The 27,095-nt window shown below is 41.1% G+C and overlaps 1 protein-coding gene across 1 annotated transcript in view; it reads left to right on the plus strand.

Moving 5' to 3' along the window:
* Nucleotides 1-10,986: 10,986 nt before the first annotated feature.
* ARSB (arylsulfatase B) overlaps nt 10,987-27,095 on the plus strand; it is a 168,967-nt gene continuing 152,858 nt past the window's right edge. The window contains exons 1-2 of the mRNA XM_060635482.3: nt 10,987-11,740; nt 26,839-27,025. Of these exons, the coding sequence (XP_060491465.2) occupies nt 11,423-11,740; nt 26,839-27,025 (505 nt within the window). The 5' untranslated portion in view covers nt 10,987-11,422. The remainder of the gene's footprint in view (nt 11,741-26,838; nt 27,026-27,095) is intronic.

Below are 27,095 nucleotides of genomic sequence, written 5' to 3' on the forward strand. Positions count from 1 at the left end.
CCCTGCATTGGACTTTGCGCTGACAGCTCAGAGCCTGGAGCCTGCTTCAGCTTCTGTGTCTCCCTCTTTCTCTGCCCCTCTCCTGCTCGTGCTCCATCCTCTCTATCTCTCAAAAATAAATAAACATTAAAAAAACTAAAAAAAAAAAGAAAATATAATCATCAGTGGCATAGTTTATTAGTTACCTATGTTGTGACTTCTCAGTAACTTATTAGTTACTGGACAAATTATTTACATAAAATATTATTGTGTCAGACTCTAATCAAAGCAGCAATACATAAAAGTTGTGGATAAGGTAATTGACCATGCAGTAACAAAATCTCAGGAAATGGTCATTTATTCAGAATAAACAATCCAATTTCAAAGAACGTCAGGAGAAACAACAAAAGGTATTGGTCATACATTGCTGGAAGAAATCAACCAAGCAGTATTTGAGTGCCTTGATCTTTTTCACCAATGATTGGGCTCTTGTTTTAAAGCTGCAGATCAAATAATGTCAAACTTTATTATCGTTCATCTGTTTGCTCTGATTTTAGCAGATGAAGAAAAACCATGTATAATACTTATATATATAATAGAATAGAAATATAATAATATATAATATATATAAAAGAAATGTGTGATGAATTTTCTGAAGATACTTTAGTGGAAAATGTATAATATACATAATAGAAATGTATGACGAATTTTCTGCTGAAAATATTTTAGTAGAAAATTTTCAATTGCAGGGATATTTGAAAACCAGTATAGTTGTCCCCAAAGAAACAGAGATAGTCCTGCCATTTCTGGAGTTTGCTGTGAAAGGGGATTTTTATGAATTTCTGTCAAACTTATTACGTTAAAATCTTTTCCTAATTATTTGTACGTCTGTTGCTCATGTAAAACAAATGTTTGAAATTTAAAACCTTAAAATATGTCCTTCAATCAACTATGTGCAGAGTTAACTGGACAAATCTGGTTATACTGTCGATTAAACATTAATATATGGAGAAGATTAATTTCAGTGAAGTCACTGCAAAGTGTAAGGCTTAAAAACAGAAAAGGTGACTTTATTATTCACAGATAGCAACCAGTTTATTATAACAGACCAATATGTTGATATAAATACTTTCTTTTTTCAGGGGCATCTGGGTGGCTCAGCCGGTTAAGCATTTGACCCTTCACTTCAGCTCATGTCGTGATCTCACAGTTCGGTTGTTGAGTTTGGGCCCCTCACCCGGCTCTGTGCTGACAGCGCGGAGCTTGCTTGGCATTCTGTCTCTCTCTCTCTCTCTGCCCCTCCCCTGCTGGCTCTCTATCTTTCTCTCAAAATAAATAAAACTAAACTTGAAAAAAATACTTCCCATGGGGGCACCTGGGTGGCTCAGTTGGTTGAGCATCCAACTTCGGTTCAGGCCATGATCTCATGGCTCGTGAGTTTGAGCTCCGTGTTGGATTCTGTGCTGACAGCTCAGAGCCTGGAGCCTACTTCACACTCTGTGTGTGTCTCTCTCTCTGCCCCTACCCCGCTCGTTGCTCTTTTTCTCTGTCTCTCAAAAATAAATAAACATTAAAAAAGGAAGAAAAAAACAACTTTCCTTTTCCAAAAATACATTAATATAATTTAAAAATATTAACTCCTTGCTTTACTATAATATTTACTTAACTTCTATTTTTCCTATTACTTTTATTGGCATGATGCAAAGTTTAATAGAAAATTCTCACTCTGCGTTTCTTTTCTGGTTAGTTTTTGTCTTATTTCATGATTATTACTAAAAAATAATTGTGTCACATAAAAAGAAGCAGGGTTTTAAAATTTTTATTATTATTATTTTTAAATTTTTTAATGTTTATTTTTGAGAGAGAGTGCAAGCAGGAGAGGGTCAGAGAAAAAGGCACAGAATTCAAAGCAGGGTCCAGGCTCTGGGGTGTCAGCACAGAGCCCAACGCGGGGCTCGAACTCACAAACTGTGAGATCATGACCTGAGCCAAAGTTGGACGCCTAACCGGTTGAGCCACCCAGGCGCCCCTTTTATTATTTTTTTAATGTTTATTTACTTTTGAGAGAGAGAGAGAGAGTGAGTAAGGGAGATGCCAGAGAGAGAGGGAGAGGGCTGCCAGTGCAGAGCCCCACACATGGCTTGAACTCATGGAACTGCACGGTCATGACCTGAGCCCAAACTAAGAGTCAGACGCTCAATCAACTGAGCCACCCAGGTGCCCCAGAAAAACTTTTAATATTTAAATTGTATTTATGTATGTATAGACTATCTCTGGAAGGGTAACACTAATATTCCTGGAGAGGGATTGAAACCTACTTCTCACTATATGCCCTTTGAATTTAACGTATTAAAAATGATACGTGTTTCACTTAAAAAAGTAATATAGGCCTATAAATTAGTTACATTTTCTAATCTAGTAAGAGTAGGTTCTTATTTTTTTGTTGTTGTTGTTACACAACATGACTTTTTAATTTTTGAAGTGTTCACATTGGTTTGAAGTATTTAAGCATGGTTAGAAAGTACTGATTTAGAACTACTTAATAAATTGATATGCAGTGTTCAGTACACAAAAAGTGAATGCAATTCACTTGTTGGAAACAGTAAATATTGTGCAAACATTAAGTCCCAGGCTGTATGAAACGTAGAGGAAAGGAAAGAAGAAATGAGATAAAATGCAATACCAACATCCTGTGTAGTGGTTACATGGGTGTTCACTTTGTGAGAATTCATTGACTATATACACTTCAGTGTGCTGTCTTAGTATTTTTTTTTTAAAGATTTTTTAAAAAAATAATCTCCACACCCAACGTGGGGCTCCAACACACAACCCCAAAGTCAAAAGTTGCATGCTTTACTGACTGAACCAGCCAGGCACCCCTTAGTGTTATGCACAAAAAAATGCTCTGCCAAAATCTTTTTTTAGGAGTGGCACTATTTTCCACTGTCTACTTTCATCTAGTTGGTTTCGAGGAGATAAGAGGTGATAAGCAATGGTAAAGATGAAGGAGTCAAGAGAGTTTCAATGTGAGTTGGCTATAGCTGTTCTTATCTAGACTATCAATTTCAGAAATCTGGAGCCATATATATACATATATATATAAAATTATACTAGACCTAAGAGAAATCTTTCTTCTTTTTAAAATCTGACCCTTTTTCTTTCAATACATGTACATATATTAACACACCAAACAAAACCAACAATGAACTGAGGAGACTTCTTATACGTAATTAGCTTCCTACATACTTGATGATTCTTATTACAGTGATAGTAGTTAGCACTGATAATAGTTAATATAACTTATAAATGTAAGTACTGGTGACTAGAAGAAGGGTGAAGACATATTAAAAACAGTCATCTGCTGGGTGCCTGGGTGGTTCAGTCGGTTGGGCATCTGACTTCAGCTCAGGTCATGATCTCCTGGTTCGTGGGTTCAGCCCCGTGTCGGGCTCTGTGCTGACATCTTGGAGCCTGGAGCCTGCTTTGGATTCTGTGTCTCCCTCTCTCTGTGCCCCTAACCCACTTACACTCTGTCTCTCTGTCTCTCTCAAAAATAAATAAAAAATTTAAAAAATTAAAAAAAAAAAAGAAAAAACAGTCATCTGTAAGTCTGGTATATGACGTTACAGGCCTTCAAGAAGACCATCTCCCCCTCAATTAGCTATGGTAGAAACAAAGTCATTCTAGATCATTTTCCAAAACTAAATGTATTGCAAACATTATTTTTTATTTGAGACACACACACAGGGGGAGAGAGAGAGAGAGAGAGATCACACATGAGTGGGGGAGAGGGACAGAGGGAGGGAGGGAGAGAGAGAGAGAGAGAGAAAGAGAGAATCCTAAGCAGGCTCCATGCCTATGACCCTGGGATCATGACCTGAGCCAAAAGCAAGAGTCAGACACTCAAATGACTGAGCCACCCAGGCACCCCAAAGAGCTGACATCTAAAATAACAAAGTTTGGATATTCTTTCTGTTGTTCAAGTCTATCTCCTTCTGGACTATGTGGGGCATAAGGGGGCGTTGAGTAATACCAACCATGGTTTACCACATTTAGTTAGTGAATTTCAGGTTTTCTATCTGAAGAAAGACTTCTTGGCGTTCTTATCTCTACCTCAACCGTTACACATTTAGAGATAAAGTGTTTAGAAATGTTTAACCTTTGTATACAATGTTTATCATATTCAAAGATACTAAAATGAAACAGGTTGAAAGAGGATCAAAACACAGGTATCCTGACTTCTCAGCATACCTTGTAGCCAGTTAGTACCATGCCAAGAACCTGGGTCTGTAAACTGGAGAAATCAAGAGGCACGGCAAGAGCTTCTGTGTGACTTTCTTATTTCATGACCTTGGAGCTTTACAAACATGTTCACTGGGGAATATTTGTGCTTAGCATTCTGTTCACAAAATGGATGTTACTTTTTTGTTTAAATGTAAATTATGTTATTACCATTAATAATATTATTAGAAATAGATAATATATGTATAGAGTTAAAAATTTATAAGGCATAAAGGATATGTGGTGAAAAGTTAGTATTTCTCCTTTTCTGCAACCTGTGTACCCAAGGACAATCAAAATTATTATTTCTTCTGTTTCCTTGAGATACTCCATCAATGCATAAGCATCTCTCTCTCAATATATGAAAATACATGAATTTAGATACATATGCACATCTATACATGTATTTTTAAATGAAGGTGTACAAAGCATAATGTTTTTTTGCCTTTTAAAAATTAATGATATATCTTAGAGATTATTCCATATCAGCCTTTTGAATGACTGCTTGGTATCCCATAATTAATTTGACCAAGGCTTCTTATTTGCCTTTTTCTAATAAAAGTAAAATTAAAATCACTATCTTCATGCATATGATATTTCTCACATTGGGTGTATCTGAAGGATAAATCCCTATAACTGGAATTGCTGAATTAAAGTGTATGTGCATTTTGAGAGATATGCAAGTAGATATTGTTTTCTTAGAGGTTATGCCAAATTTCACTTCTGTGATGAATGCATTAGAGGGTTTGTTTCTTTTTTTTTTTAATTTTTTTTTTAACGTTTATTTATTTTTGAGGCAGAGACAGAGCATGAATGGGGGAGGGGCAGAGAGAGAGGGAGACACAGAATCGGAAGCAGGCTCCAGGCTCTGAGCCGTCAGCCCAGAGCCCGACGCGGGGCTCGAACTCACGGACTGAGAGATCCTGACCTGAGCTGAAGTCGGACGCTCAACAGACTGAGCCACCCAGGTGCCCCGAGGGTTTGTTTCTTTATACCACACCCAAAGCAGTGAGTTACCACTAGTACCAGTGCCTTATTATTGAAGTTCCAATTTGTATTTTTCCTCTTGAGCGAGGTTGAACATCTATTCATTTATTTAATGACCGCTTGTATTTCCTTTTCTGTAAGCTATTGTTATGTTTCTATATTTTGCCCATTTAAAAACTGTTGGTCTTTTTCTTATTGACTTGAGGAGTTAAGAGATTTAACTATGGGTTAAATAGGTTTTGTGTGGGTTGGAATGCAAACCAGGTATTATGTATACTATCTTTTCTATGTAAAAAACATAGCCCAAGTTCCAAGTTCTCCACCTACCCCCAAATTAACTTTTATACCCATTGCTGAGTTGGGAGCTGCCTTTATTTCAGTCCTAATTTTTGCATCTTCTAACTGATTGGAATGGCTTTTATCAATATGATTATGTACTGGAAACACTCTTAAAAATCAATAATTAAACTCACACAAACAGTCAAATAATTCAGTATTCGGCAGAATATAAATTACCATGCAGTAACCTTCATGTCCACAAATAATAACCAGTTAAAGGAGATAATGCTACAGAAAGCCCCATTTCAATAGCAACAGAGAAGATAAAATACTTAGGAATAAATTTAACAAGCAAAGCACAAAACTGGTATGAGGACAATTTTTAAAACTTCTACAAGACACAAAAATAGACTTAATAAATGGAAGATAACCTTTGCTTTTAGATATGGCAACTTAATATTATAAATATTTCAGTTGTTCCTAATTTAATTTATAAATTTAATGCACTTCCAATAAAAATACCAACAAATTAAAAACATTTAAAAAATATTTATTTATTTTTGAGAGAGAGAGAGAGAGAGACAGAGACAGAGCACAAGTGGGGGAGGAGCAGAGAGAGACGGAGACAAAGAATCCAAAGCAAGCCCCAGGCTCTGAGCTGTCAGCACAGAACCCGACACAGGGCTCAGAGTCATGAATCACAAGATCATGATCTGAGCCGAAGTCAGATGTTCAACCGACTGAGCCACCCAGGCACTCCACAGCAAAAATTTTTTTAATGGAACCGGGCATGTTGATGTTAAAGTTCATATGACAAAATAAGCATACAGGAATAACAAGGAAAACAGTAAAAATTAAGTTATGAGGAGTCACTATTCCTATCATACATTAAAACATATTGAAAAGCCTCTGTAACTGAAACAGTGTGGTACTGTTATCTGGACAGGAAACCAAGAAATAGACTCAAGTATATGAGAAAATTAAGCTTATAATAAATGTGGCATCTCATAGCAGTGGGGCAAAGATGGACTGCCTTTTTAAAAATATTTTTTTAATGTTTATTTTGAGAGAGAGCAAGAGACAGATTGCAAGCAGGGGAGGAACAGAGAGAGAGAGGGAGACACAGAATCTGAAGCAGTCTCCAGTCTCTGAGCTGTCAGCACAGAGACTGATGCAGGGTTCAAACCGATGGACTGGGAGATCATGACCTGACCCGAAGTCAGCTTAACCAACTGAGCTACCCAGCTGCCCCAAGATGGACTTCTTTATTTTCTTTATGAACGGTGCTAGGATAACTGGGTAAGCATTTGGAAAAAGACAAAATTAGATCCATATTTCACATCATACACAAAAATAAATCCTAATGGATGAGGGATCTAAATGTGAAAAGTGAAGCCACACAAAAACTAGAAGAAAACATGGGTGAATTTAACTTTGGTATAAGGAAAGTCTAACCATGACTCAAAATCCAGATGCAATACAAAAAGAATTGATAAATTTGACTACATTAAAAAAAATGACGGCATATCAAAAAACACCATAGCAAAATATTTGACAGTTGACAAACTGGGAGAAAATATTTGTGGTACATATCATAGTATCATACTCTCTGAAAATGCACATACACTTTAATTCAGCAATTCCAGTTATAGGGACTTATCCTTCAGATAGACCCAATGTGAGAAATATCATATGCATGAAGATAGTTAAAGAGGTAACATCTCTAATATATAAAGAACTCTTAAAATTGAGGGGAAAAGGGGTGCTTGGTGGCTCAGTTGGTTAAGCATGTGACTTGATTTGGCTCAGGTCGTGGTCTCATGGTTTGTGAGTTTGAGCCCTTTGTCAGGCTCTGTGCTTGCGGCACTGAACCTGCTTGGGGTTCTCTCTCTCTCTGCCCCTCCCCCTCTCGAGTTCTCTCCCTCTCTCTCTCAAAAGAAACAAGTAAACTTAAATGAAAATTGAGAAAAAGACTGAACCTAGTCAAAAATGACACAATTCACAAAATTGATGTAAAAAATAGCTCTTCAAATCTCAAAAGATGTTTAAACTCATAAAGATGTTTACTCATAAATATGAAACCAAAAACTATCCTAAGATACCATTTCTCATATCAGATGGCAAAAAATTTAAAGTATAGCACTTTAATGGCTGCTAACAATGAAAACTGGTACTACCCATATATATAAATATGTGTGTATATATATATATATATATATATATATATATATATATATATATATACATTTGGGGGAAAGCAGAATTGGAGGTATTGACTATAAACTCATGGTTTTATATCTGTATGTATGTGTCAGTATGGTATATATATACACTTATGTATGTGTGTGTGTGAATACATACATCTAGTTCCTATCTTTGTCTGATGAGAGATCCTAGAACTAATGACAGCCCAGAGGCAACCAGCATACCTATAACACAGACACTGGTTTCTAGATGTCATCCTCCACTAAAAGGAATCACAGTTCCTAGGAGAAATGTTAATTCCACAGTTAGGGAAGGAAAAATACAAGATGAATCTAGAATATCTCTTTGCACCAAAAAGTAAGAGAGTGCTCAGAGGTTAAAGAGGATATGCCAAAAGGACACAAGAGCTAGAATGAAGGGGCTCCCATTGGGTAAATCAGAGGAAATCGGAGGATTGAAATAATTATAGTAAAGTATTATAGCACAGTGATTAAAACAAGAAGCCATGATTTCGTAGTAATTTATTTATTTATTTATTTATTTTTATTTTAAAAAAAAAATTTTTTTTTAACGTTTATTTATTTTTGAGACAGAGAGAGACAGAGCATGAATGGGGGAGGGGCAGAGAGAGGGAGACACAGAATCGGAAGCAGGCTCCAGGCTCTGAGCCGTCAGCCCAGAGCCCAACGCGGTGCTCGAACTCACGGACTGTGAGATCGTGACCTGAGCCGAAGTCGGACGGTTAACCGACTGAGCCACCCAGGCGCCCCCGTAGTAATTTAAATAAGCAAATTAATGAGGGAGAAGGCAAACTTGGCAACTGCTAAATATAGAAGGATGATGGAATTAGAAAATCACCGTTCAGCAACCATCCTAATAATAATAGATCAAAGCAAGAAGTATCACTGGGCACTAAAACTAATAAGCAAAACTTTTAGAAATAACAAAATATAAACATATTCTCAAAGTATCTCCCCATAAAATAATGATCAGTTAAATATTAACTTTACAGCAGAGAAATGGCTACCTTAACAAAGTGATCAGGGCACCTGGGTGGCTCAGTCGGTTAAGCGGCCGACTTCGGCTCAGGTCATGATCTCGCGGTCCATGAGTTCAAGCCCCGCGTCAGGCTCTGTGCTGACAGCTCAGAGCCTGGAGCCTGTTTCAGATTCTGTGTCTCCCTCTCTCTGACCCTCCCCCGTTCATGTTTTGTCTCTCTCTGTCTCAAAAATAAATAAACGTTAAAAAAAATTAAAAAAAAAAAAAACAAAGTGATCAAATAAGACATCAACATCATGTCCTTCTTAATATGAAGCAACAAGAAGATATATCACTGTTAGGATATTTTTGCACAAACCCATCACCTGAGTCAGGAAGCATCAGACAAACTCCAACTGAGAGATTTCATAATCACCAACCTTTACTGCATATCATGTGTTCAATACATAGACAGAAAATCGAATTAGCTCTTTTTGATTAACTCATTTGCACATTTCCAGAGCATGATTAGCATAGGTTTTTATTTGAAAATGCAGGATATGAGAAATCTCAGTGCAAGTTTAGCTAGTTTCTGGAGCAGGTGGTCAATGGAGGGACTGTTTCTGCAGATTAGCAGCCATGTTTGGTCAATTTGTGTGTGTGTGTGTGTGTGTGTGTGTGTGTGTGTGTGTGTGTTTTATTTTTTATTATTTTTTTTATTTTTTATTTTTTCAATATATGAAATTTATTGTCAGATTGGTTTCCATACAACACCCAGTGCTCATCCCAAAAGGTGCCCTCCTCAATACCCATCACCCACCCTCCCCTCCCTCCCACCCCCCATCAACCGTCAGTTTGTTCTCAGTTTTTAAGAGTTGGTCAATTTGATTTCTATCAGGAAGGGTAGAGAGAAACAGTTATGGGGAAGACATGCAAGAGTCATAGTGGAGAATTCTCAAGACTTTAACATCTTGCAGGGTCTTTAAAGGAAATTTTCAAGTCTTCACATAAGAGTCAAACAGCAATTAAAAATTATTCTTTTGAATTTAATGCTAAATTTAAATTTTTTCCTAAATTTCATTGACTCCACTAGAGATGAAAGTGGATGTGACAAACTAATCCACTTCATGCAAAGTAAAATAATTACATGCAAGAGGAACAAAATCCATGTGTTAAAGCATAATTAAAAATTTTTTTAATTAATTTTTTAACGTTTATTTATTACAGAGAGACAGAGAGACACAGAGCGTGAGCAGGGGAGGGGTAGAGAGAGGGGGAGACACAGAATCTGAAGCAGGCTCCAGGCTGAGCTGTCAGTACAGAGCCCGAGGCTGGGCTCCAACTTATCAGCCTTGAGATCATGACCTGAGCGGAAGTCAGACGCTCAACCGACTGAGCCACCCAGGCACCCCTAAAGGATAATTTTTAAAAAAGATAAAATCATGACTCTTGTACAAATATAAAAAAGAATACATGTTGAAGATTTTATTTCGTTCACTAATGAGGAAACTGGTAAGGTGTTAAAACGAATTCAAAGGACAATCCAAGGATCAGATCAGGAATATTACAATAAATGTGCAAGTGGAGGCCGAACTGCTTTCATCCATGGTGGTTGGTGAGGATTGCCACTCCGCTGGACAGAATTCATCTGCATATGTATAAAGAATTGGTTTCCATTGCTATCAGTTATCCACAACTTAAAATGCTGTGAAATAATTCCCATGGAATCAGACTCAGATAACCTGAAGGGATACAGTGCATAATTTCCCCCATATAACTATAAATAGTTATAGTCTATCTCCAGACATGGAACAGGCAGAAAGTTTTGGATGGCAATGTACTAATCATAAGGCTAACTTCCCAATTCAATGAGCATGTGATTAAGGGTATTTTTTCCTTCCATCCACAGATGATTTCGGGCAAATAAGATACTTTACTTCTTTGGTTCATTAGTTGAGTGTCAGGGAGCCAGCCATGAAGGGGCTTCTACCTAGACAAACTAATGAGCTACTCAATGGTCACACGACACTCCAAACAATCCTCAGGCAGCCTCAGTAAAACTGCACCTTCAAAAGGGCACCCTGCAATCGGAGTGTGTATTTGGCTCCTTTCTGGGTAGTGAGGAGGAAGTGGCTTCACAGGCGTATACTATTCAAAATGAATCTGAAACATCACCTAGAGCTCTATCTCTCCAACGACTTCTCACTTGCACAAGGCTGAGTTCTTTTGCCGGAAATGATTCCCCTACGACCTTTAAAACATCACACAGCTCAGGATCTGAGTTCGGGTTAGGCTCAACCAACTAAAAGCTTCTTTATTGGGGGGAGTGAGGGAAGAAAGGTGCATTAACTAAATTTCCAGTTGCCGAGGTTGTTGCGAAATTTAACGAAAGACTTTGTAAACTGCGAAGAGTTACTAAAAAGAACAAATCTGCTCCTCTTTGAGGATGCTACGATGCAATCGTGGCTCCTATCAAGTGAGTTTCCACGGAGCTGAGCTGCGGGAGCCCCGAGTGCTTCTTCGCTGGCTCCTCCCCCGTCACACCGGCCCGGGATCGGCGGGGGCTCGGGCGCCGGGTCTCTCCAGCCCGCAGTGGGCCGCGGGTGAAATCCCTTGCGGAGGCGGGGCAGGCCCCGGCTGCCCAGTTCCTGATTCTATAACCGGTGTCTGAGGCTGGCGGCGCCACAGGCTCGGGGACCGTGGGCCGCGAAGGATGGGCCGGAGCGGCGCTGCGAGCCTGCCCCGAGGCCCCAGCCGGCGGCGGCCGCTCCTCCCCGGCGTCCTCCCCTTGCTGCTGCGGCTGCTACTGCTGCCGTCCCGGCCGGGCGCAGGAGCCGGGGCCGACCGGCCGCCGCATCTCGTCTTCGTGTTGGCGGACGACCTGGGCTGGAACGACGTGAGCTTCCACGGCTCGAATATCCGCACGCCGCACTTGGACAAGCTGGCAGCCGGCGGGGTGCTCCTGGACAACTACTACACGCAACCGCTGTGCACGCCATCGCGGAGCCAGCTGCTCACCGGCCGCTACCAGGTACGCAGCGCCCCCGGCGGCCCGCCAACCCTGCGCCGGCGCGGGGCTCCGCCCCTCCGGGAGCCGCCGCTATGCCTTCCTGCCCCAGCGCGCCAGACGGCCCCCGCAGCCTCTTGGAAGTGGGCCGGGAGGCCGGGGTGGGCGCTGGATAGACGGGGTCAGCTCCCCGAGCAGCGTCCAAGCGAGGGGACTGCTCACCCTGGCGGCGCCTTCTCCGCTTCTCCCAGGCCCGCAGGCCGCCGCGGCCTCTGCGCATGCCCGTTCCAAGGCCACCCGCAGCCCCGGCACCCCACCTCCTCCGGTGCTTTTTCTGTCTTCCGTTTTCTAAAGGTCGAGGTGAAAGGGTGTCTGGCGTCTGGCGGAATGCTAGTTGCTGGGCCTCCGAGCCGGGAGCCGGTAGGCCGAAGGGTCAGAGTAGACTCTGCGGGGAGGTCCTGAAGAGGGCTGATGGAGAGGGAGCCGGCTGGACACCCCCGAGTGGAGCAGTGAGAGGAGAGGAGCGGGAAAGCAGTGGCTGGGTGATGGGTTAAAGGAAAAGTGCCTGCAGTGGGTGCGATTCTGCTTCTTGTGAACGCCGCGGTCCTAGGTTAGGCCTGTCACCAGAGATTCATTTTTCCAAGTTCTCAGCACGATGAACCTACGCAGGTTGATTTTTCTTGGGCTGCTGATAATTCCTTTCTAATTTAACTTGTGTTCAATGCCTCTGAGCATCTTTCTCTATTTATCATTAAAGTATAATTGACATATACTATCCTGTTAGTTTCAGGTGTACATGATAGTAATTCGATATTTTTATACATTATAAAATAATCCTCACAGTCTAGCTACCGTTTGTCACCATACAAAATTAGGACAGTGTTATATTGGCTGTATTCCCAATGCTGTGCATTATATCTCCATGACTTACTTATTTAATATCTAGAAGTTTGTACCTCTGAATCCTCTTCACCTTTTTTGCCTTCCTTCCAGCCCTTCTCCCTTTGGTAACCAACTGTTTCCTGTATCTATGAATCTGTTCCTGTTTTATTTTGTTTGTTCATTGTTTGGTTTTTTAGTATTCCACATATAAGTGAAATCGTATGGTATTTGTCTCTCTCTGACTTATTTCACTTAGCATTATACCTTCTAGGTCTATCCATGTGACAATGGTAAGATTTCATTCTTTTTTATGGCTGAGTAGTATTCCATTGTATATATACTACATCTAATTTATCATTTCATCCATGAATGGACACTTAAGTTGCTTCCGTATGTTGGCTATTGTGAAGAATTCTGCAAAGATCATAGGGGTGCACAGATCGCCTCAGATTGGCTTACCATTTTCCTTAAAAATTTTGAAGTTTATTTTTTTGAGAGAGAGCAAGCAAGCAAGTGTACATGAGCACACAAGCGGGGGAGGGGCAGAGAGAGCATTCCAAGCAGGCTCTGTCCTGTTAGTGCAGAGCCTGAGGCAGGGCTTGAGCCCACAAACCATGAGATCATGACCTGAGCCAAAATCAGGAGTCTGATACTTAACTGACTGAGCCACCCAGGCACCCCTGGCTGGCCATTTTCTTTGGATAACTACCCAGAAGTGGAATTTCTGGGTTGTGTTATACCTCTATTTTTAATTTTTTGAGGAGCTTTTGTACTATTTCCCATAGTGGCTGCATCAATGTACCTGATTACCAAAAGTGCAGGAGGGTTCCCTTTTCTCTGCATCCTTACCAACACTTGTTATTTCTTGTTCTCTTCATACTAGCCAGTCTGACAGATGTAAAGTGATATCTGACATTATCTCTTTAAAAGCTTTTCTTTAAAAACTTCTGTGTAGTTAACAGAGATATTATACTTGTAGAGTGTGCACATATGTTAAATAACTAAGAATATCAAGAACATTTGCATGGTGCTTTACTGTTTTTAAAGTTAATTCTTGAAACAGCCCATGAGGTAGCTATAACTTCCAATCCCCCTTTACAGATGAGGAAGTAAACTTGTAGAAGTTTGATAGCATGTTAAGAATCACCCAGCTAGAGGGACTCCTGGATGGCTCAGTTGGTTAAGGTCTGACTTTGGCTCTGGTCATGATCTCATGATTCGGGAGTTCGAGCCCCACATTGCTGAGCCTGCTTGGGATTCTCTCTCTCCTCTCTCTCTGCCCTGCCCCACTTTTTCATTCGCTCTCTCTCTCTCTCTTTCTCCCCCTCAAAATAAATAAACTTAAAAAAAAAAAAAGAAATACACAGCTAGAAAGTATTTAAATTGGGTCTGTGCCTCTCCTGTATCCATTAGTCCTCTCAGGCCTATAAAATTATATCCTATTTGCTTAATCTGAATAAGATTGATGATTTTATAAGATCCTGATGTGATTATGACTATATTAAATACAATAAATGGTTACCATTTGAGAACACCAGCATACCTCCTTATATACGGACTGTTTATTCAACAAGCATATTTTGAGTCCTTACCATGCAAGTCATGGGATATGCTTGAAACTTCCCCTCTTAAGTCTATGTGCATGTAGCCTTTCAGATCAACTGTAGCCTCATGTTGTCCTGAGATCAAGAGAAGGGAGGGTTTATTTGCAATAACGATTTCCACAGTGATCTGAAGACTTGTAGAAACAGAAAAGATATAGCTTGACTACAGGCCCGAGAAGTAGCTGTAGCCAGGGTTTGCAATGGAGATAAAGGATGGTTGCCTTCACCATCAACCGTAAGTCCTTTCCACAGGTCTGGCTTGGGCTGCAAGGTGTAATCAGGAAGCTCTGCTCTAAGGCAGATCTTATCCTGGACAGTTTGTAGTAAAGGAATGTTTGTGTAAAGAAGAAAGGAGAGAAGGCAAGGCCTGCCCAGAATAGTTCTGCATTTGCTCTGAAATAAGAGAACTGAACTCAAATTGCAGAAGAATGGGAGGGCCGTTCATTTCTCTAACTTCCTCTCTTCCAACAGTCTTGAACAGGAAAGCAAATACCATACTTCAAAAAACTTGTTCATATAGGGGCACCTGGGTGGCTCAGTCGGTTAAGCGTCAGACTTTAGCTCAGGTCATGTTCTCGTGGTCTGTGGGTTTGAGCCCCGAGTTGGGCTCTGTGCTGACAGCTTGGAGTCTGGGGCCCGCTTCTGATTCTGTGTCTCCTGCTCTCTCTGCCCCTCCTCTGCTCATGCTCTGCCTCTCTCACTCTCAAAAATGAATAAATGTTAAAAAATAAAAATAAAAACAAAACTTGTTCATATAATTGACTGCTTTTGTCCCCTAACATCCTCCTCCACCAGTCACCACTGTCTGTCTTGGAGGAAAAAAAGTGCATAGAGTACCCTGTGGTTACGATGTGAAGGAAGGGTAGAGGCTGTGTACTCCAAAATAGTTTAGAGCCCTCTCAGTGTAGCAAGCTAGCCTCCCCAGTTGACTTTTTTGCTTGACTTTTCTCCCGTTTTATTCTGGGTTCAGGAGACCCAATGGCAGATTACTTCACATTAGCAAGCATCCTTTTTTAAAGGAGCCAACATTGGGGCACCTGGGTGGCTCAGTCAGTTGGACTCTTGATTTCGGCGCAGGTCATGATCTCTCAGTGGGTGAGTTCAAGTCCCCATATTGGGCTCTGTGCTGACAGTGTGTAGACCCTTGGGATTCTCTCTCTACCTCTCTTTCTGCACTCTCCTGCTTGCACGCGCACGCTCTCTCTCTCTCTTTCTCTGTTTCAAAATAAATAAATAAACATAAAAAAATAAATAAAGGAGCCAACCTTTTGGGAACTAAGGAGCCTTATTGCTCTTAGACACAATATACTGATACCATTCTAAGCACTTTACATTAATTCATTTAATTGTCTCACAGTCCGATGAGGTGGCTACTACTTTTATCCCTATTTGATAACAAGGAAGACAAGGCTGTTTATTTATTTTTGAGAGAGAGAGAGAGAGAGAGAGAGAGAGAGAGAGAGAGAGAGAGGACAAAGCCGGAGCGGGAGAGGGGCAGAGAGAGAGGGACACACAGAATCCAAAGCAGGCTCCAGGCTCTGAGCTGTCAGCACAGAGCCCGACATAGGACTCGAACCCACGAACTGTGAGATCATGACCTGAACTGAAGTCGGATGCTTAACCGACTCAGCCACCCAGGCGCCCCTTTAACTTCTTTCAATAATGTTTTATAGTTTTCAGCTTACAAGTGTTGGAGTTGTTTGGTTATATTTATTCTTAAGTTTTTATTCATTTTGATATCATTATAAATAGAGTTGTTTTCTTAATTTCATTTTCAACTGTTCATTTCTAGTGTTTGGAATGCAACTGATGTTTGGTCTGTAGCCTGCAACCTTGCTGAACTTAACTAGTTCTGAAAGCGTGCGTGTGTGATATTTAGGATTTTTATATACACGATGCTGTCATTTGCAAATAGAAATAGTTTTGCTTTTTCCTTTCCAATCTGAATGCTTTTCATTTCATTTTCTTGCCTAATTGCCCCGACTAGAAACTCCAGTACAATGTTGACTAGAAGTGGCAAGAGTGGACATCCTTTTCTTATTTGCGATCTGAAAGGAAAGCTTTCAGTCTATCACCATTTAGTATGATGCCTTCGTTCATTCTTTCATCCAACAAATATCTGTTGAGCAGCTATTTATGCCAGGCATTGTGCTATACTCTGGGGATCTCCTGGTGCTTATAATCTGTTGGAGGTGAGATGAGGAGTGACCAAGCATGGGATGAAATAAACATATAAACAAATGAGTAAGCGAGGTGAATTTATTTTATTTCTTTATTTTTAAAGTTTATTTTGAAAGAGGGAGTGCGAGCAGGGGAGGGGCAGAGAGTGAGGGAGAGAGAGAAAATCCCAAGCAGGCTCCACACTGTCAGCGCAGAGTCCAATGCAGGGCTTGAATCACGAACCAGGAGATCATGACCTGAGCAGAGATCAGGAGTCAGGTGCTTAACTGACTGAGCCATCCAGGTGCCCCACTGGGTGACTTGAAATGGCCTGGTAATAAATGTAGAGAAGAAAATAAAGTAGGTCAAGTGTAAGTTGCTCAGGAAATTATCTCCACGCAGGTGTTGGGGACAGAGGCCAGAATGGAGAGGAATCAACCATTCAAAGATCCTGGGAAAGAGAATTTAACACAGTGGGAGGGACAGCCAGTTAAGGCTCAAGGCTGCAGTGAGTTCTTTTTAAGAAGGGGACGAGGCCTTTGTGATGGGAACTCAGTGTAGGTGGGTATGGAAAGCGCGGTAGGAGCTCACAGAGGGAGGCAGGGTCTCCCTGTGCTAATGCTGCCTGCTCAGGATAAAATATTAAATTTCAACTTACTTACTCATGTTTTCATAATGATGTTACATTGAAGGCTACTGTATATTAAAGCATATTTCTTTTTGTTTTAATTAAAAAATGTTTGTTTATTTTTGAGAGAGAGAGCACTCCAGAGTCAGGGGGCAGGCAGAGAGATAGGGGGACAGAGGATCCAAAGGGGATTCTGCACTGACAACAGTGAGCCTGACACGGGGCTCGAACTCATGAACCATGAAATCATGACCTGAGCTGAAGTCGGATGCTCAACTGACTGAGCCACTCAGGTGCCCCTATTAAAGCATATTTCTAATCTAACAGTGTTATAAGTAAATATATTTTAAGGAGCCACAATAAAGTGCTATGTGGCATTCTTTGTATACATGTTAGTCCAGTTAGAATTAAATTTTTTATCCTACTCCGCCTTTTTAAAGTAAGCTTATTTTTCATACAGAGAAAGACAGATACCATATGTTTTCACTCTTATGTGGATCCTGAGAAATTTAACAGAAACCCATGGGGGAGGGGAAAGAAAAAAAAAAAAAAGGAGGTTAGAGTGGGAGAGAGCCAAAGCATAAGAGACTCTTAAAAACTGAGAACAAACTGAGGGTTGATGGGGGGCGGGAGGGAGGGGAGGGTGGGTGATGGGTACTGAGGAGGGCACCTTTTGGGATGAGCACTGGGTGTTGTATGGAAACCAATTTGACAATAAACTTCATATATTGAAAAAAAAAAAAAAGCTTATTTTAAAAATTGTCTTTGGGAAATATATTCCAGGTTTCAAATATAAGACATTTAAATAGAGCTACGTGTAAAAAAAACCCAAAAAAAACCAAAAAAAAACCTTTCTGTCTTGACTCTCAGCCTTCCTTTCTGTAGGGAGCCCCTATTTGTTATTTATTATTTATTAGTTTCTTAGTATCCTTCAGAGGCACATTGTGCATATAATGAAATAGATTTTATATTCATTTTCCCCTTGGTTGAAATCTCAAGACTGAAATATTAATTTAAAAATCCTAGGGCGCCTGGATGGCTCAGTTGGTTAAGTGTCCAACTTTGGCTCAGGTCATGATCTCACAGTTCATGGGCTTGAACTGTCAGCACAGAGCCTGGAGCCTGCTTCGGATTCTGTGTCTCCTTCTCTCTCTGCCCCTACCCCCCTCAAAAATAAACATTAAAATTTTTTAAAAATATATTTAAAAATCCTTTAGAGGGTGGGAGGATAGGACATATTGTTTGTGGGTACAAACTTGCAACAAGTAGTAATTAAGACCTAGAAATCTAATTGTACACTATCGTCAACCTAGTCAACAATACTGTATTAAAATCATCAAATCTGCAGGGCGCCTCGGTGGCTCAGTCGGTAAGCGTCTGACTTCAGCTCAGGTCATGATCTCACAGTTCTTGAGGTCAAGCCCCGCATCGGGCTCTGTGCTGACAGCTCAGAGCCTGGAGCCTGCTTTGGATTCTGTGTCTCCCTCTCTCTCTGCTCCTACCCCACTCACACTCTGTCTCTCTCTCAAAAATAAATAGTTAATAAAAATTAAAAAAATAATAAAAAAATAAAAATAAATAGAATCATCAAATTTGCTAAGAGACTAGAACTTCATGATTCCAACCACTAAAAAGAACATGGTAGACGTGTTAATTATTGCTACAATGGCAATGATATCACAGTGTATAAATGCGGCACACCTTAAACTTACAGTGTTATATGTCAGATATATTTCAATACAAATACGTAATCAAGGTATTTGTAAAAGTGACCAGATAAATAAAAATGCATCAGCTTTTCTAATAGAATTTGTATAGTGCTTTTTAGTTCAAAAGAAGACTTGAAAATGCTGAGTTTCTGGGGCGCCTGGTTGGCTCAGTTGGTTGGGTGTCCGACTTCAGCTCAGGTCATGATCTCACAGTCCATGAGTTCGAGTCCCCCATCTGGCTCTGTGCTGACAGCTCAGAGTCTGGATGGAGCCTGCTTCAGATCTGTGTCTTCCTCTCTCTCTCTGCCCCCCACCCTCACTCACACTCTGTCTCTCTCTCTCAGAAATAAATAAACATTAAAAAAAAAAAAGAAAATGCTGAATTTCTTTATTCTTACACATTGACTCTATTCAATATGAAATATTCGTTTTACCTTTGCACTCTTAGTACACACTTTATTTTATTTATTTAAAAAAAAATTTTTTTTTTAACGTTTATTTATTTTTGAGACAGAGAGAGACAAAGCATGAACGGGGGAGGGTCAGAGAGAGGGAGACACAGAATCTGAAACAGGCTCCAGGCTCTGAGCTATCAGCACAGAGCCTGACGCGGGGCTCAAACTCACGGACCGCGAGATCATGACCTGAGCCGAAGTCGGCTGCCCAACCGACTGAGCCACCCAGGCGCCCCTCTTAGTACACATTTTAAATGTGGTGGTTTGTTCTCTGTTGTGACTTCTCGGTAGGATTGTCCTGCTTGGTCCTGGCCTAGAGAAGCACTCAGTGTTGAATGTGAATGTGAAATGAACAAATGTGCTAAGAACTTAAACACCTGAGCATTTCCTGTGAGAGTTCACGATCTTCCCTGCTTATGGTATGGTTGGTCTGCCATATTAGTGCCCCCGCTTCCTTTTTTAGAATCTAAAAAGATTAAAGGGTAACTAAAGTCGTAGGCCTTAGTAGGAGCACTTCCTTCTAGGAAAAAATAAATAAACAAGAAAAGTAACTTTGGTCCTCAATTGGGAACATACGTACCTTGGGAACTGAGGGGGCCACTCCATTAAAACTCTGTAACCTTGGCAGAGAATAGAAGCAATGAAAGATGACTTCAAGGTTTTATTCTTAAGGGACCCAAGTCACATTTTTCTTAATCATGCTGATAAACGGACAGGACATCTCAGGGCTTTTCACTCACCCCTGAAGCAGAGCCTTGGACAGGAAATGTAGGACGGAGGCTGTGCAGGAGCACTGTGGGTGATTGTTGACTTTTGCTTTGACTTTGCTTTAAGTTGCTGAGACCCGTGGCTGCAGGTAGAATAGGGCACTGCATACTGGCATGGGAAGAGGAAGGGGTTCTGCCTGAGGATGCCCTCTCCTCCCTGCCTCTTTTCCTGCCTACCCATTCTTTATCATCTTGCCTACCCAGCATCCTGCCTACCCATTCTTTATCATCCCCCCACCTGCTTGCCTCTCAGTGGACTCTTGTCCCTGTTTGCCTCTCCCTGGGCTCTAAGACTAGAAGTAGGGCAAAGAGGAGTGAAGAGCTAGAAGTAGGTGGAGTGACTGGGGAAGGAAGGAGGTCACAACTTGGGAGGGTTAACAGGACCCTCTGGAAATGGCCTCCAAGGAGCGAGAGGTAAGAGGAGCATACAGTACGGGGGCCATAGGTGCCTCTGAAGAGAAAGCACTTATGAGCCTGTATTCTTGTGCTTCCTTGGGGGGAGAAACATAGGATGCTTTAGCTCCATAGTGACAAATAAGATGGCCCCCTACTAAAGCACATCATGGCTATAATGCAGGGAGCCACGGGTGACCTGATCTCATGGATCTTTTGTTTTTGCTAAAGCCAGGTGTCTCTCCTAAGCCTAGCCAGAGCCAAGAGGCGTTTTCCCAGAAGGGTAGAGGCACCTGGAGGCCATATTCTGGATGTATGAAGATGTTTTAAAGAAACAGTTCCGTATTTTACATGTTTTACTTCCCACGTAATTGGAAATGAGGCAATGAGGAAATAAGTTTGGGGCTCAGTGGAGTATGACCCATTGACTTACGGGATGTTTTTGCTGATTGATTTTTGAGGTTTGTTATTTCAAGAATCACCTTAAGTGTAAGTTGTTAATGTCTGGTAACTCTCTTTGTTTTTGTTTCTTTAATCTTATCATTTTGCTAAAAATTTCTTTTCCTCCATATTTTCCTACCTTCTCATTGTGAGCTTTTGGTTGGCTTTATAATTTAAACAGAGGAAGGCACTGAAACAGTTTTTGCCTTGTTTATTTTTACAAACAACATCCCTTTGTGGGTTTAGTCAGAGATTTACACTCTTTGCTAATCACCACCAAAATAAATAGACCCTTAAAACTGTCAGTGACACCAGCCAGTTCTGCAGCCCGAGTTCTGGAGGACCAGGCCAGATGGCAAAGTCAGGCCCCTAACACACATAATGTGTGTTCTGTAGCTCTTGGCTTCAACAGCATGGGCAGCTGACTGCATTTTAGAAAGCTTAGGGGGGAGGGAGCCGATTCTCCAGGATCCATTTGTTCTGTGGGGCAGCTCCAGGAATAAACCCTAAGGCGGCATGAGTGGTACTTGACCGTGGTTAAAACTTGTGGTGTACTGACTCAGACACAGGCTGGAAATTCTGAACTCCTGGCTGGCCACCAGCATGTTCTGTGATTGTGTTCCTGTCTTGAAGCGTCCGTCTTAGCTCTCTGGTGCATAAAGGGGAGGGTGGAGTTGCTCGTTTTTCTGAATTTTCAAGTACTGTAGCAGTACTTGAAATTCTGTAGCAGAATTTTCAAGTACTGTGTACAAATACTTGGGTACAGTGAGAGTATGAGTTCATCTTGCACAGGTCAGATAGGACAGAATCTTCCTTCCATTCAACAGGATGTTATCTCAACACTAATTACGTTAGGGGAGAAACAGCATTCATTGCCATACTGGTAGCAGTCGTTCACATAGCCTCTGGGAGAGTTTATTATCAGTTTGGTGGAAATATTGTGCTCTGAGCTTCCAGATCAGAAATAGAATTCCTGGACCTCTTAAAGGGGGGATAAGTGAGAGGTTCTGATGTGGGAGCCGCCCTCCTCCCTCCCCCTTTTAAGTTCATGACACTCCCACTGATAGTTCCTTCCATGTCTACACAGGACAGAATAACTCACTGGATCAGATACATTTTTATATGCAACAAAATACACACACAAGGATTTTCATCACTTACCTCATGGAAGGAATCTAGAGACAAGCCAGGTCCTTTACTGATTATATAGACCCTTTGCCTTTGTGCAGGGAATCCTTGATGGTCCAGTAAAATCTTAGGAGAAGCTGTTTTTGGAGAGAGGATTTGGTTTAATGAAGAACGGATAGCCACACATGGTAGGTATAGAGTTACTCCTTTGGATTCTCATGTATTATCCGTATAACCCTCTCCATCTGTAATGCTCTCTGAACACTGAAGATGGGTGCTAGGATGGAATTGTTTTACGTACTGTTGTGTTTACAAGGGGACACTTCTTTTTCTCTTGATTCCTATTGGTGCCCTGTTACCAGCCTGCCCCGTGATGCATGGTGTGGATCTGTCGTCCTGTGCTCTGTTGGAACCAGCTCCGCATTGGCCTGTTTACTGCTTCTCTACACATTACAGCTTCCTTACTTCCAATAGTGTTTGAACAGACTAAAAACATGTTTTTGGCTGTCATCCAGAGTTTGGCTTCCGCTTCCCCTGTAATGCCATAAAAATGCTCTGTCAAATAAATTCTCGGGAATTGAAGAGAACAAATTCTCTGCTCCATATGATTGTAGATAATAGAAACAGGCTTCAGCTGACCACCTGGCTTGATGCCCATGGTCTAGGAAAACCGAATCACACAGCATCCCTTGGCAGTGCTTTATAGCTATCAGAGTTAATTCTCTGCATGCGATGGATGAGCTTTCCACTTAAAGAAATCTGCACATAGCATTTATCTCCAATGAGTCTTTTGAATCCCATAAAATAATTACCTTTACTTTTCCTGCACCAGTGCCAATTTGTGTATATTAGAAAATTTTTGAACCTAGGGTTTATTTTCTGTCGAGTAAATTTCAAGTGTTAACCATGGACAGTCTTTCTATGATTTGGGGTGTGTGTGTGTGTGTGTGTGTGTGTGTGTGTGTGTGTGTGTGTGTTTTGAGAGCAGTGTTTCTTGTTCCCTGCCTGGATATTGTAACATCCTTAGTATTCAGGATCCCAGCTGGAAGGAGCTGGCATAGCCAAATTAGGATATTTAGGGAAGTTTACTTATAAGGGGACTGTTTTCAAGAGTGTGAATTGGGGGAAGGGGACCCCAAGTAAAAGTGTATAACCCAGTGGAGCTGTTACTAGCCCTGGACTGGAGGGGAAGGAAGGAAAGAACCTAGACACAGAGAGTGTCATGTAGAGAAGGCTGCCTTCAGGATGGCCTGCACAGAACTGGCCTGGTCTGGCAGTAAAGAACCACTTATCTCTTCTCTCCCTGTAATTTCGTGTCAGGGCTCCCCCTTGGCTGAACCCACTTAGAAGCCAGAAGGTGCAGAGTTTTTTGATTTGGTTCCCATAGGTCAGCTTCCCCAGGGCAGAGAGCAGGACAGAAGGCAGAATGTGGATTCAGAAAGCAAGTGGAAGGCATCTGGCACATATCCCAGTGGAGGTGTCCAGTGATTTCTAGGAAAGGCATAGAAATCTTAATAGAAAACTTAAACTCACTTTTATTTTTAAATAGTTTTAGCGATGTGTGATTGACATACAATAAACCACATATTTAAAGTATAGAATTTGATTAAGTTTTGATATGTATCTACTTATCACCACAGTCAAGAGAGTGAACGTATCCATCACCTTAAAAAGCAATCCGTTTTAATTTCACCTTAAAGATATTTTATATGGTTCTTTTAAAAGGGTATGGAAAGAGGGGCACCTGGGTGGCTTAGTCGGTTAAGCGTCTGACTTTGGCTCGGGTCACGATCTCACGGTCCGTGAGTTCGAGCCCCGCATTGGGTTCTGTGCTGACAGCTCAGAGCCTGGAGCCTGCTTCGGATTCTGTGTCTCCCTCTCACTCTCTGCCCCTCCCTGGCTCGCACTGTCTCTCTCTCAAAAATAAATAAAACATTAAAAAAAAACTTTAAAAGGGTATGGAAAGAGGAGTGCCTTGGTAGCTCAGTGGTTAAGCGTCCGACTTCGGCTCAGGTCATGATCTCGCAGTCCATGGATTCGAACCCCGATGTTGGGCTCCGTGCTGACAGCTCAGAGCCTGGAGCCTGTTTCGGATTCTGTGTCTCTCTCTTGCTCCCTGCCCCTCCCCTGCTCATGCTCTGTCTCCCTCTCAAAAACAGATAAAAATATTTTTAAAAAAGGGTATGGAAAGATAGCAGGAAGTGAAGCAATGGCAGGTGCAACTCAAAAAACATCAGCTCTGGAAAGAGACCCAAAAATGAAATTCAAAACAGTGTCAAAGCTTGCGAGAAAGCTTTTTTCAATAGTAGCTTATAATAAATGAGAAAAAAAAGATTGTGAGTGTGAATTTTTTTTTGGCTTCTACTTTGTATCCGTTTATTGCCATGTATTTAAAATAAGATAAAAATAATATGAGATAAAATTCTTTCTGGTCTGTGTAGTCAGTATTTGAATCTGAGAAAATCAGTGATTAATCAGTATTCGGTAGTGCCAGTAAAGCTGCGGATGTGAAGTTTCAGTGTACATTTTATCTGTTATTCACATGACCACAACATGCTTCTGGGGCAGGTCCAGGCTCAGGTGCGTATTCTCTATTATGCCACCCCATCTCTCAAGAAAGCGAATTGAAATGTAGTGGAGAAGGCATGAAATGTTATTGATAACAGGGGCACCTGCATGGCTCAGTCGGTTAAGCATCTGACTTCGGCTCAGGTCATGATCTCGTGGTTCATCAGTTCGAGCCCCACATCGGACTCTGTGCTGACAGCTCAGAGCCTGGAGCCTGCTTCGGATTCTGTGTCTCCCTCTCTCTGCTCCTCACCCACTTGTGCTCTTTCTCTCTCTGTCTCTCAAAAATAAATAAAAGTTAAAAAAAAATTTTTTTAAAGAAATGTTATTGATAGTAAAGCTTACAGTTATTACTATGGCAGTTGAATGCTTAATATGCCCTTGATGATAGAGCTGAGATGGGATTTAATTCCCTGAGCTTTATGCATTCTGCTTTAAATTATAAAAGCCAGTAAATCATTTGCAAACAAATTTTTGCCATTTATTAATAGTTGCTTGCTACCCACCTGACAGCTGATGGAGGCCAGAGAGTTATGGCTTGGGTTGAGAACTGGCACTCTCAACCTTCTGTGTCCCCAGAGACCCATTTATGCTAGGGAAATCAGGAGTGGCCCGCCTTTTCTAGGGAAAGCTTGTGTCCAGTGCAGAGTTGAATGGGAGACCCCAGTCCCATTTCATATAAAGGAAAGTACCTCCCTGGCTAAGCTAGGAGCAGAGAAGAGGTGTGAGGTTTGGTGGAAGGGAGGAGCTGGGCAGGGCAGAGCCCCCAGGGACTCCAGTCATGCCCCAGCAGGGGGCGCAGTGGCACTTATCAGCATAGGAACTGTGACGGGCCACAATGCTTCCATGCTGGCCTTCGGATTCATCTAGCAAGTTCAGGGCTCAGGGTCTTTCCACTTTTTATCTCTTATGCCTAGATGATTCTTGCCTCAGCTTTTTCCAAGGCTCTGTCACTCTTTCCCTTGATTCAGATTACTGCTCAAATGTCTCCTTTTGAAGTTTCTTTTGCCACCCTCTCTAAAGAATCATCTCTGTCACCAGTGACCACTATTGGACATTATACATCACTTCTCAACATTTTTGGTCTTAGGACCTCTGCATCTGCTTAAAAATTATTACGGAACCTAAAGAGCTTATGTTAGGTGGCTTGCACCTTTCAAAATTCACCATATCAAAAATTAAAATGGAAGTTTAAAAATATTTTTGTTCACTGAAAAACAGCAATAATAATTCCATTATATGTTAACATAAATAACTTATGAAAAGTACCTATATTATCCCAAACAAGATAATTGCAAGAAGAGTGATATTGTTATGTATTTTTGTATGTGTCTTTTATTAATAGAAGATAGCTTATTACAATCTGTCATTGTTTTGGTAAAAGTTTATGAAGAAGATCTAGCCTTACAAAGGTGGTTGGAAAAGGAAGGGTAATTTTAATAGCCTTTTCATGTAATTGTGGATATTCTGTTTTAACATCACACCAAGACTCAATACGTGATCATTTCTTAACAGCTGATTATTGTGTGGTCCTTGTACCCTGGGCGTAATAGTGTGAGCTGCTCTTATAGGTCAGACGGCTGCTTTTTTTTCCCCTTTCTTTTTTAATTTTTTAAAATGTTTATTCATTTTTGAGAGAAAGGGGGAGACAGAGAGGGAGAGATAAAGTGTGAGCAGGGGAGGGGCAGAGAGTGAGCAAGATACAGAATCTGAAGCAGGCTCCAGACTGCAAGCTGTCAGGACAGAGCCTGATGTGGGGCTCAAACTCATGAACTATGAGATCATGACCTGAGCCAAAGTTGGATGCTTAACCAACTGAGCCACCCAGGTGCCCTGGCTACTTTCTTTTTTTTCTTAAGAAAAGGTTGGTCACTGACATTTGAAATTATCGCTTCCATAAAAGTAGAATAAGACATGCAAGGCATTATTTTCATTATATTTTCAAATAACCCTTAAAAAAAATATCACCTAATCTCGAAAGATTACAGAAGCTCCTTTTAAACCAATCACCAATTTCTCATGTGCCCAAAAATTGGAACACTTTTTCCTTGGTAGGTTCACACTTCATATTATGGTTACTTTTTTTGAGGTGGGAAGTGAAATGTTAGGTTAATGACTTCTAACATAATTCCTTGATAAATATTTATTGAAATATCTAATGTTTGTTATAGTGCTTTTATTCATTTTTTCCAATCCTGTTTATATGTTCACTACCTTATTTGAATAAGTGAGTAAAGAACCATGCAGAAATATCCTTGAGCTGGTACAGGAATTGAGTTAAACATTCAGGTCTACAGATATGTGCAGTACATTAGGCATCCACTTTATCTACTTGTTCAGAATGTTTCAACATCATCGATCTATAATTTCGTGTTTATCTCTTTAAGATCCACACAGGTTTACAACACCAAATAATCTGGCCCTGTCAGCCCAGCTGCGTCCCTCTGGATGAAAAACTCCTGCCCCAGCTTCTAAAAGAAGCAGGCTACACTACCCATATGGTCGGAAAATGGCACCTGGGAATGTACCGGAAAGAATGTCTTCCAACCCGCCGAGGATTTGATACTTACTTTGGTAATGGAAATGCACATGTTTCTTTTACAACCTAGACTAGCTGCAGCCATCTCATAAAACACACCCAAGT

This window comes from Panthera onca, chromosome A1 (genome assembly GCF_046562875.1).
Source record: "Panthera onca isolate mPanOnc1 chromosome A1, mPanOnc1 haplotype 2, whole genome shotgun sequence".
Lineage (NCBI taxonomy): Eukaryota > Metazoa > Chordata > Mammalia > Carnivora > Felidae > Panthera > Panthera onca.